The following is a 13,158-nucleotide window of genomic DNA, read 5'->3' as shown; positions in this document are numbered from 1 at the left end:
TTAGCAATTGAAACTTATCTCTATTCTTAGTTCTGCGTTTTGGAAGACAGGCATAAATATTGTTACGATTTTGTATATATCTAAATTATGTTAGTGAAATTATAAGAAAACAGTAGTACCTCTTGTATAATGTAACAAGAAAGGTCTCAACAGAGTGAAATTGCGCTGGAAAAAATAAGGTTGTAGTTACCCCTACAACCTTACTTTTTATTACTGGTGCTGGAAATTTCTTGGTGGACGGAGGAAAACTATATAACACCGAAGACAGCATAAGTTTTTAATCTGGCTGAGAGTACTCAGGGTTCATAATATTCAGTTCAAAGTATTAAGAGACCACTGTGCGAGCTATTTGATGTGCTTTGCATTGTTTCGTGGTCGACGCTCTTAGTTATGTGAAGTGATAAGTATTGATTGCGCTCTGTCATACTAAGAAAAGTTGTATGAGTACCTTTGTGCAAAAAGCACCAGAACTGTGAACATTTTTTTAATAAATTTTATTACGCTTCCATCGGTTCTGTGTGCATACGAGCCAGTACGCTCGTAATTAAAGCTAAACCCCAAGAATTATGATAAAATTCTAAGTTTCTGAGTGCGGTTCTTTACAAAATTTGAAATTCACATTTTGTAGGTTTATAAATGGGCTTTATAATAAAATTTCCAGTATACAAAAAAAAAAAAAAAAAAAAAAAAAAGTCAGTAGCTTTTTAGATTTTTTTACTTTAGGACTACGTAAAACTTTTAACATTTTCATTTACGATAAATAATTTTTGATGAGGATGAATCTCAATTTCTAGACTCTTCAGATTCATAGAACATACAGTATAAGGTTGCAATTGCAGTTAGCATTGTACGGTGAAAACGAATATAGAAATAACGGTTGTGAAGTTCTTGAAGCATTTTATATCAGAGAAGAATATACAAAAATTCTGATATATTATATAAAATTTTTAATCACAGTTTGCGCAGTGTTTTTCACAGTTCGGGAAAACTATGATTCCAGGAATATTAAGATCAATTCAACAATTCAATATTCGGGAATATTATGACCAGTTTCAAAATTATGCATATATATGCTTGTCTTAATATATTCAACTTAATTCAATATTAATAATATTTCAGTTTAAATATGCAGTCCATATTGTATTTAAAAATTACCGTCCTAATGAAATGGTTACATCAATTAATGTTTAATACTACTGCAATCATTGTTAATGATTTAAAAATAATAATCCTAACTAACTGTAAATCTTTTGCAATTCTTACGCTCATGTCTGTATTTAAAAAAAAGAGGAAATTTAAAAAATTTTCACAATAACTATTCTTGCATCGAGTAAATGTGCTTGCAAAGAATTAACTTATTAATTTTATTTTAGGATGGCTACACTGCTCTACATCTTGCAGCAAAAGATGGCCACGTTAAAGTTTTACAAACTCTGAAATCCGCTGTTTCTTGGAGAGTATGCAGTAAAAAGGTACGTTCTTAAAAACTTGAACTATTTCATGTAGGGTACATTGCTTCATAAAGCGTTTTATTGTTAAGTTGTATGATTACGATAAAGAATTGCAGAAATTGTTTTATATAAAACGAAAAAAACTATTTTATATTACTTAAAATACGAATTTTACAAATACGTCGTCGCATATTCTGGTGTCACAGTATGTATGCAATAACTTTATTTTTATAAAAATGTAAATTAAGTTTTAATCATTTAAATGAAGCTAGGATATTTCTTGATGCCTAAGTTATTTTCAAAAATCTTTGCTAATACCTCAGATTTAATAACATGAGGCTGAAACTAATTTTTGCTAAAATACGAAGAAAGAAAAAAGGAAAGTAAAAGAGGAAGAAAAATCTCTTTTAATTCATTAAGCCCCTAATTGTCTCTGCATCTTCTTGCCTTCCTCCAACAGCAATACTTGAAGAAGATAAACGATGTTATAATTTCTAGGAGAAACTCAGGATTGAATCCACTGCGCCGTGAATGACGGTGCAGTGGATCTTAATACTAGAATACATTAAAAAGCATAGATAATAAAAGGATACTGCAAATGAAAAGGGAATAGCATCGAGATTAATCGAAATAATTTATGTCATTCAAGCATTTGAAAACATAAATGAAGGAGACAAAGGGGTGTAAATAGAAAAAACAAAACAAAAGCATTTGAATGATTTGTGATTTTACTAGATCATGACATTCTTGACGCCGTTAATGACGGTGCGGTGACTTAATATGCGCAAATAGTTATGGTGATGCGTATTAATATGGTGATGCGGTGATTTAATAAAAGCAAGCGAAGGTTCACGAAGAGACTACAAAAAGGAGAATAACGTTGCAATGGGTTATTTATTGTGAATAAACTGGCTTCAAATTGAATGACTTTATGGATTTTTGCAGTATTTATTGTGAAAGAATATCAGCATGCTATCAAAGCAGCATAACAGACATTTTCCAGAAAGAAAGCTAAATGTAAATGTAAAAGTGAAGGTAAAATAACCCTGGAATAAGCAGAGAAGCTGTTATTGTAAATAAATCAAGTTCAAAATGAATGGTCTTTTAGATTTGTGCGGCATTTACCATATTCTGTGAGAAAATGTTAGCATGGCTATCAAAGGAATATGTAGTCATCTTACAGAAGGAAACTACATATTTATACAAATTTTCATTGTTATTTTATTTGAACACTGCTCAAACAATGTACAGTACAATGTTGTTCATTTTAATCCACTGAAGCCTTTATTTTTTTTACAGTAGCTATATAGTAGTTAAAAAATTTTCCGGGATTATTCTTCAACTTCATTTTAATTCTATAAATACTTTAAGTTTTACGGTACACATACGGTAGTTGATAATTTGCTGAATTATTCTTCGTCTACCTTATTTTGAGTTTTCTGTGTCTTAAATAGTACAGATAATCAAGAGTTTAAAATATTTATACTATCTTGGTATTAGTATAGCCGAGTTAAAATTACCTAATTCCCTTAAATTTTAGTTCATTTATTTTAGTTCCATTACATCCTTAAATCTTCCATCTTCATCACCAGCCTTCCATTTTCGTCCTTAAATCTTAGTTCCATTTCATCCATTTTAGTCTCCAAAAAGACTTAAGGTCGTCCATTAATTCAACCTCAATTAAGACGATGATGTCTGAAGATATTACCATCAAAACTTGGAAGCTGTAAAAGCGGAAACTACAACTGTGCCCATGAAAAAGAAATACACGTAAACTAACATGCAGCTGTGTTACAGTAAGAATTTGTATGATATTTGTCTTTGCTGCGATACCGCATTGAAATCTGCATTTATTATCTAATTTGCTAAAGTTTGCTTTACGCCAACATGCCATTACGTCCTTCACAAAAGACTTAAATCAGTTCACGTTTTCAATAATCGATGGAAAGTCAGTTTCGTTCGCTTTTAGCTTTTAGGCGTTGTTTGACATAATTTGGCCATTTACTTTCAAGATCTGAAAAATCCCGTAAATAATTTCTGTGTAAAATAATAGTGATTTCATCTCCACATTATGCCTTTTCAGCTTGTGAAATGTTTAATAAGGAAGGTTCTAAACATTGTTTTTATGTTTTTTAGAGCGATTTGCTTCTTAGTCATTTGATCAGCTGGCACATTCTTAGAGTAGTTAGAGACATGAAACCAAATAAATTTAGTCCGAAATTTCTTACCTGTTTTTCTTTCAATGTGCGATTCGGCTACCATTTTCTTGTCGGGAATTGAGTAAATCTCATGGAAAACCAAACGTTTTATAGATACTTTTTACCGTTATCAACAACAGTCATGAAATTTTCAAATTCCTATTGACACTTCCTTTTTTGACTTCCAAGTAGTTTCATTTTTTTGTTGCTTCTCTGGAGATACAATTGATGTAAAACTGACAAGTCTTGATATTCTGATAGAAAGGTGGGCAAAAACTAACTAATAAATTTCTTGAATCTACTCTGGATATTTAACGATAAACAATCATTATTACACTCAAAATATTTGTTAAAACAGCTTCGTAAAGTGATACTAGTCAGTAAATGTTTTTAATTAAGCAGTGCATAAAAGCAGTGTATGAAGTAGCTGCTTTGAATGTTTAAGAAATCTTAAAGTGAAGTGCATTCATAAGAAAACTCCAACAAAATTCAATAAGAATAAATAATATTATAATGGCAATACATTTCGTAAAATTTTTTTTTACGAAATATATTGCCATTATATGCCATCATTAAGATCCAAAAACGGCTATAATGTTAACATACTAAATGCCCCAAGAATGCCTAATTATAAAAAGTAAAAAATAGCAATATTAGAAAGTAGTAAATTAAAAACGACAAGTTAATTTAATTTTCAATAATTTTTAAAAATACCTACGTTGCAACGTGTTAATATATTTATTAAACCAGATTCAACAAAAATGGAAACGTGGAGTTCTATCGGTCCCCGATGTTACAAAATGTTTCATATACACACTTTGCGTGCAATTTCTAGCAATTTGCCTTTCAAATTTGCAAAACTTATCGATCCCGTTGTTATTTTTTTATGTTCTACATATGTTGCGCGAACACAAAGATAAGAAATATCAGCTTGTCATTTAACACGTTAGATGTGTATTTTATAAGTGGCTTTATATGTTTCTTTTCGTTTTATTTGCAAGGGTTATATAAGCAGAGAAATAAAATATGTGGACATATCTTAATTTGTGCAGCGACAGACAGTATTTCTTTTTATTTGTTCAATATAATGTAGCATGGATTTATGGTAAAATGTTCTTTCAATTCATGTGTGTATTTTAATTAGCAGTCTATTCAGAATGAAGTGTATAATTAAGGTGCTTTATTTTATTTAAATTAGACCGGAATGACAGCCCTTCATGTCGCAGCTAGCTGTGGACAGACAGAATTTGTTCAAGAAATGTTGACCCAAATACCTGCAACTATTCCAAGTGAAAGACCTGGAGATACAAGTCTGAGTGATGACGTAAGTAAAAAACTACAATATATTGTATAATAGATATACGTAAAATAAAAATAATATATATGTAAATATAAATTATAATTGAAATTAATAGTAAATATAAATTATAATTGAAATTAATAGTAATTAACCCTTTATTGCTGAATTTTAATCTAACTATTCCCCTCTCTCTGTTCTAAAAATAGTAATAATTTCTAATGCATGGCGTCATTTCGAAACTAATAAATGCCATATGACTCTTACATAATGGTGAAGAAAATGGAACTAAAGCTCAAACAGCCAATAGTAATTTTACAGCAGTATTAATTATCCAATCATATGCATTGGGAACCGAAACTAATTCATTCTGAATTAAGGTTTCATCCTGTATACAACTTATTGTGAGACATATGCCTGTTTACCTACGTTATACGCCAGGCGTCCCCGTCCTCCGTCACCTGTACACAACTTATTTGCTTTCTGCACTTCGACATAGCTAGACTGCTGCTTACTGCTTCTCTTCTTACCGTATAACTATCCAAAACATAAACGTTTTGACACAGGCACAAATTAGAGTGCCAAGTTGTTTGTGGCCGCAACATGTTTACTGAAATAATGATTAATATTTAATGTGCCTCGGCTGCCAAGTCGATTCTGATTTTGGATCAACATTCTACACCAATCAACATTTTTACATCATTTCAACTAAATTTGCTTTCATTACATATACATACATCTAGCACCAGTTAAATGTAGTCATATATATATTATGATGTATTAAATTTTTCATTCATGTTTTGAACTAATTAGCAAAATTTAAACTTTAAAGTGAACAGTATTAAAAATGTTTTCTAAATCGATATACATTATAAAGAATGAAAATAAAATGCAAAATTACTATAGTAATTAGACATTGTTTGTTTAATATTTAAATACAACCTTTCTGTTGAAATTGACAAATACGAATCAAATTAATTATTATCGAGTGTTAATAATATATAATATACTAAAACTTCTAGCAGTTACATGTGAAGTTTTAACTTCACCTATTTCCCATTAAATAAGTTTATATTTCTGTGTATTCAATTCTACCGAAAATCTTATTCTCTGCTGTTTATTGTTATCAGTAATCTTAACGTCTCTCTTCTATAATAATTCATAAATGAATGCGTATTTGTTAACAATGTCAATCAGACAGATTCATTTATAACACATAATGTCAATGGTGTTATTTCTACTAAATGTGTCTTAGTGAAGGTTATTCTATATTGTTTTCAGATTTTGATCTTGGAATACTATTTTAATATTGGTACACAGTCAATGCTTATAAGAAGCGAATAAATTTCAACTTTATTAATCATAATGCAGTTGATACACATGTGCAGAATACATGTTTCATGTGTTAATTCCACACAAATATATAACAGCTCCAATGTTCGTACAGTCCAAATAAAGCACAGTGAACCTAAAGTGCAGCTACAACATATTTTGTTTTCCATTTACCGTAGTTACGCGAATCTAATGCGCATCGTTTTTGACCAAATGTAGTATTCAAAATTGGGGTGCGCATTAGATTCGAGTGCAAAGTTCGCCGATGACGTCAACCAAATTTCTCGACTACATTTACCGTTACATTTATCGTTGACACATTATTGCATAGAGGATACAAACTGCAGAGTACGTAGTCACGAAATGGAGGGCAAACAGAGAAGAATGTCATATGACGCTACTTTCAAACGTAAAGTAATTCTTTATGCTGAAAAAATGGCAATAGGAAGGCAGGGAGAGAGTTCAACGTAGCTGAGAGCAATGTTCGCTTGTGGCGGCAACAGAAATTGGCACTGTTTGCAACTAAAGCTAGTAGAAAGAAATTCAATATCCCTCGCAAAGGAAGACACCCTAAAATTGAAGAAAAAGTTTTGGAGTTTGTACGTGAAAGGAGGAAGAATGGACAACCTGTGACTAGTGACACCATAAAGCAAAAGAGGAGGCTGAAGTTCTTGGAATACCGAAACAAGAGTTTAAGGCTAGCCGTGGATGGATGGATCGGTTTATGAAGCGGATGGGCTTATCTCTAAGACGCCGTACAACAATATGCCAAAAGCTTCCTGCAGATTTTGAGGGAAAACTACTAACATTTCAGCGGTATGTCATCACACTTCGGAAGGAAAAGAATTTTTCAATGGGGCAAATTGGCAGCGCTTACGAGACGCCAATTTGGTTTGATATGCCTCGTAACTACACCATTACGGAGAAGGGGACTAAGGAAGTTATCATCAAAACTTCGGGATGGGAAAAACAACGCGTAACAGTGATAATGGCAATAACAGCAGACGGGTGCAAACTTCCCGCTTTCTTAATCTTAAACGGAAAACATGCCCTAAAACCCCTAAGAATGAAAAGCTGTTCCCAGATGATGTCCTGATTCGAAACCAAGAGAAGGGGTGGATGACGGAATCATTAATGCTTGATTGGCTCCGAAATGTATGGAAACGCCGTCCCGGTGGGCTCTCTAATCCACCATCAATGCTTTGTCTGGACGCATTTTGTGGTCATCTCACCGACGACGTAAAAAAAGAAGATGCACAGCCTAGGCAGTGATCTTGCTATCATTCCTGGAGGTTATGACGTCTGTGTTACAACCCTTGGATGTTAGTATAAATAAACCTTTTAAGTGGTACGTTTAGGAGGAGTACGAAAAATGGTTTTGTGAGCCAAACCGTGTATTGACCCTGACAGGAAAAATTAAGCGTGCTGCACCGCACATTGTTGCACACTGCGTTTCTGCTGCCTGGAAAAGCATTGAAGCACCAATGATTGTGAAATCTTTCAAGAAATGCTGCATTAAAAATTCATTGAATGGCAGTGAAGATGACGTGCTCTGGAACGCCGAGGATGACGATGACGATGATGAGGAAAGAAAAAATGAATCTGCTTTTGACGAAGAAAGCTGCGAGGATTCCAGTGACGAAAACATTAGTGAATAAAGACGTTTACTATTAATCACTGATTGTAGAAACTGTTAGAAATGTTACGATTTATTTCATGTTCATATTTTACGATAGGTACCGTATATACTGTAGTGCTAATTAACAATGATTGTTTCACATGACAATAGCCCACTAATAGGTTAATTCTATGTTCTGCTACTTTATGTATAAATCGATTGTTGTATAAAATATGGTATCTAAATTTAAATAAAATTATCATACCATTGATGGATAGTTTATATACAAAGCCATTGTTGTATAAAATAAGATTCAATAAATTCCTCATACCATTGATGCGCATTACATTCGCCGAAAGACAATTTTTTTAATTATTTAAAGTTTTAAAATGGGGATGCGCATTAGATTCGATGGCGCATTAGATTCGCATAAATACGGTATATCGAATATGAAATAGAAATTTTAAATGAAGCAAGTTAATTAGTTAATAATACTCCTAAAAATACAAGTCTAAAATTAGTAACAAATTTATGGTGCAAGAGACCCACATAACCTGAACACTTCAGGGCCTCTTATCGTAACAGTAGAGACGTTTACTATTTTTTTAATTAATTAATGTTTAAGTTGCTTTCTCAGTTGCAACTTTCACGACCCTAAAAAGCTACCTAGATCTAAAACGTATTTGACAGTGAATATAATGGTGAAATAATGTTATGGTGAAAATAAGTTATTTAAAAAAAATATTATGGTGAAATAAGTTATTTAAAAAAATTATCATTGACAATAAACTGTCTCAACTACTACAGACAACGAATGAAAAGGCAACAATGCGTATTGTCTAAAAGAATTTAAACCTATTTAAATTGCAAATATAAATGCTGTATCTGTTATAAAATACGTAAAATAAGTTGCCATGTTTTTATAAGAAAACTGAAGTGTTTTATACACTTTTTTCCAGTTTCTAAAATTAACGTATTAAACCCAATTCGATTATTTTTTTTACAGTATGGATTCACTCCTCTGCATCTGGCTGCGGAATCTGGTCACGAAGGTGTAGTGCGGGTCTTGTTGAACAGCTCTGGAGTTCAGACGGATTGTGCAACGGTTGTGCAGGTAAATATACTGGCATAATAAGTTACATATAGTTAAAATATATAGCATCAAACCAATGTCAAAACGTATGATTTATGTTCATTTTTCCCCCTTTCGATAGCTATGGGCTATCTGTAAATGAAATAATAAAGTCCTAATGGAAGTGTCTGTAATAGCAACTAAAATGAACTTTTTATTGTTGTCTTTAAAAACATGAACGTGATTACAACGTATTCAATTTTATATTAGAATTACACAACAGGCTATTAATTTTGGAAATTATAATATGATATTTCAAGAGTTTTAGAGTGCTCCATATCATAATAAATTATAGTTCCATACTGATTCCTTAATACAGACGTCCTAAAATGTTGTGCATATCAAAGCTCTAAAAAACTCTGACTATTTATTTAATGCAATTTATTTTTCACTGTAACAGAATGGTTAGCTAATAATGTAAAAAACACATTAACTAACATTTAAGCAGATATCTTTTAGGAGACTTTAACAGAAACTGGTTGGTAACTGTACAAACTGGTTGGTAACAGTATGGGTTTACCTTGTCTCGCATTAAATGACATTTTTCTTTAAAGGGCATTTTACCTATGCATCTAGCTGCAAGGGGTGGTCACTTGGCTGTAGCTGGTCTTTTACTCAGTCGTTCTACGGAACAGTTACAAACTGCTGATAAGCAAGGTAGAACGCCTTTACATATGGCATCTGCACAAGGTCATAAGGAGATGGTGGGGCTATTGCTTGGACAAGGGGCTGACATCAACGTTGCTGATAATGTAAGTATAAGTTTGTTACAATTCCTTTTCGTGACAATATTTGCAGACAATTTGTTGTGTCCTAACATTCAAGGACTATTTGGTTTAGAGCTTTAGTTGTTATGGAGACGCGTTTTGATGTACAGAAATTTTCTTCTCCGATGATCTCTTGGCTAAATGTAGTTTAGTTAGGATGACCTTGCGCCTATTATTATACCTTTCCCCTCGAATAATAAATCTTGCACTAAATTTCATAGTTCTGTGGCTTTTCGTCTCTGCGCCATGCATTAAACAGAAATGTTCACATATATGAGCTCTTTCTTTTATTATTCCAGATATTTGTTAAGTATTTGACTATTCTTTGGAAACAATATTTACGAATAACAAATTTTTCTAGATGTCTTAGAAAACTGGGCTTATATAAAATAATTATTTAAAACTCAAATATTTTTATCCTTGCTCTCTAGAATGGATGGACAGCGTTGCATTACACCACACGTCATGGTTTTCTTGATGTCGTTCAGCTTCTTGTCAACAGCGGAGCGTCCCCCACAGCAGCTACAAGTGTAAGTATAGCTTTTAGTAATCAAAATTTCATATAACATTTGATGGGAACAGGGATTATTTCTTGACTTAGAAATATTCTCCTTCAAATATATAGCATAAAAAGAAGATGAAACCTTATATTCGAATAAGAGTGTTATGTTCATAACATACTAGTAACTATTTGAAACTTAAGAATGACCAAAGTATATTGTACAGACATTAGGTAATTTTTTGGGGGGGCAGGCAAGATAAAAACTTAGCAACGCCTTCACCAGAAATCGAACCACGGACCTCTCAATTACGCACTGAGCGTTCAGATCATCACACCACGAAGGCATGCCAAGAAGGCGGGAGAAATACCTTATATACTCCCCCTTTTTAAAGAGTGACTGGGTTTTTTAGGGGACCCAATCACCAAATCCTGGGTGAGGAAAATCATCATCCAACACCCTTTTAGTTCGGGCGCCACTGTAGAGACATTAGGTATTTTTCTGAAAGCAGAAAAGATGAAAAATATGCAAAATAAGGAAAAACCCTACAATATTAGCTATCCATATTAACGCTATTCTTTCCATTTTAAGGTAAAAAAGTAAATTTTCTGGGAAAAAGTATGAAACTGCTTTTAAAAATCTTAAAATGTATCTAATTTTTTTTTTTCAAATCACTTGCGGTCAGCGATTTTTCACCAATATTCTGCACTTTAGGAAATACATATTTCTCAATATAATTTTATTCTCTGAAATAAATGTATAAAAAATGCACACATAATTAGAAAATTCTTGCTTTTTATTACCTATATTCTGAAACAGAAACTAATTAATGTATTTTCCTAGCATTTATATATCTTGAGCTATTGAATATTTAACACATGCTATGGTGTTTAACTTTCACAAAATATTTTGTTAATAATAATTACGTCTTGAACAATGTTCTTGAAAATAAATTTAAGCGTTTTACTCATATTTCAGATTTCTATATGGTATATGAAAAGAAAAAAAAATGAACGTAAACATTAAAGACATTAGTGTGATGAACAATAATTTGTAAATTCTGTTTCAGGATGGAAAAGTGCCTCTCTGTCTAGCTGCAGCTGCAGGTCATTATGATGTATTAAACTACCTCTTGAAGAAAGAACACGATACACACACACTCATGAATGACAGCAGTGTAAGTTTTCAAACAGCATGAAGGATCAAATCTTGTTTTCTCTTACGATTTTAGTGATGTAATGCAAAATATATTTGTCAGTCACATACAGTAGAGCCTCGTTCTATCATTCCTGTAATAATCGCTGCATGGATCATTCTCTGCTTCTGGTCTTGAAAAAGGTTCTATATAAATAAAATTATTTATTATTGCGCTATTATTTCTCGAAGTATAGTTTATCGTATTATTCCTTCGTAAATCATATTTCCTGCGTTTATTTATAAAGTTTTGAAAAATATACGTATTAATTATATACGTTATTTTCTCTTTGTGTAATAAATATGGTAATATAATACCGCTTCGTATATGACCTTAAATTGTTCTAGAATGTTAATGTATTGTTGTAGGTTTCTGTTAGTTTTTGAAGCTTTCAAGATTAATACCTAGTTTGATTGTATAATATTATGGCATAAGCAATAATAAGACTAAAAATACGTAAATTGAGTAAGAAAAGGTGCCAGTTTCACAGAGTCAAAAAATTTAAAGCGTTTTTCTATGCATAAGTCTAGAAGCGAAGCGGGCTGTAAAAATAGTTTACATCTCGAAAGATCAAATTTTCAGTTAAAACAAAATCCAACGAAATCGTAAAGAATAACAAGAATTTTTTATTCAAAAATAGTTTTTTTTTTATGTAATATACCCATCTTGAGTGTCAAAATTTTTTTTCATTATAGTAAGTTACTTATTTACCCAGTGCGATTGATCAAAGTTCTGTTAAAATAAAATGGATATTTCAGCATATATTCTCTTAATTTTCATCTTTAAACCCGTAATTGCATGAACTATTTTGAAAATAAAATTAAAATTTAATCAATGCATTAACAAACCATTAAATTTTAAAAGCTGAACAAAGCTATTTCTCATCTATTAGAGCGGCTCACATTTGTTTTCGGAAGTTTGTATTTTTGAAATTTATTTGAATAGATCGTGTGCTAAATATTGAAGCACAGACTTGAACTGTTTTTCTTGTATATTTTTTTCTGTATTATAAGTCTTGCTTGTTGTAAAAGAAATATCATCAAAGTAGTTTCTGTAAAAAAATAATTTCTTAAAAAAGTGTTAATCAGTAACTCATATATAATAATTCGGGAACTTATATTTTTGCTGAAAAGTTTTAGTAAACAGTGATTCTTCTTATATTTTTATTTTTAAATAAAAACACATCACAAGAATTATCTGCATTTGGAAATTTTTACTTGTTTAGCAAAATATATCAATAGGTCTATATATAAAATAAACATAAGAAAACGCTACAAATAAACGACAAATTCCGTTAGAAATTCAGTAGTTCTTTTTTTAAAGCTGGTAAAATTGTTCGAAATATCCAAAGAAATCATTAATGTAAAGTATTTAATTATGTTTGATGTAACAAATCAATGGACACTCGTAGAACTGGTGAAAATGTTCCAGAATTCGGACCACAATCCAAGTTAACACCAAGGAACCGCAGAAAAATTAAACAAGTCACAAAAATAATATTGTAAAAAGTTCGGAAGATTTAGAAGAACGCTTTGCAATAAAAGCTAGCCTTAAAACTTTTAGAATAGTCATTTAGGGCAGATGGATACGATTGGCGATCAACATGCGTGGAATCTAACATACACTCTTTTGCAAAAAAATCGAAACACCATGAAGGAAGTGGCTTTC

General features: G+C 31.7%; 1 protein-coding gene across 1 annotated transcript in view; it reads left to right on the top strand.

Annotated features, from left to right (window-relative positions):
• The window catches only part of LOC118190026 (uncharacterized), a 226,173-nt gene that overhangs the window by 193,171 nt on the left and 19,844 nt on the right, over positions 1–13,158 (top strand). Inside the window, exons 21-26 of the mRNA XM_035360710.2 lie at positions 1,374–1,472; positions 4,848–4,973; positions 8,903–9,010; positions 9,583–9,780; positions 10,227–10,325; positions 11,365–11,472. Of these exons, the coding sequence (XP_035216601.1) occupies positions 1,374–1,472; positions 4,848–4,973; positions 8,903–9,010; positions 9,583–9,780; positions 10,227–10,325; positions 11,365–11,472 (738 nt within the window). The remainder of the gene's footprint in view (positions 1–1,373; positions 1,473–4,847; positions 4,974–8,902; positions 9,011–9,582; positions 9,781–10,226; positions 10,326–11,364; positions 11,473–13,158) is intronic.

The sequence above is a fragment of the Stegodyphus dumicola genome, chromosome 4, assembly GCF_044657685.1.
Source record: "Stegodyphus dumicola isolate Sdum_Otavi_A_Nest chromosome 4, ASM4465768v1".
NCBI lineage: Eukaryota > Metazoa > Arthropoda > Arachnida > Araneae > Eresidae > Stegodyphus > Stegodyphus dumicola.
The sequence above is the reverse complement of the archived record's forward strand: the minus strand, read 5'-3'. Positions and strand labels throughout refer to the sequence as shown.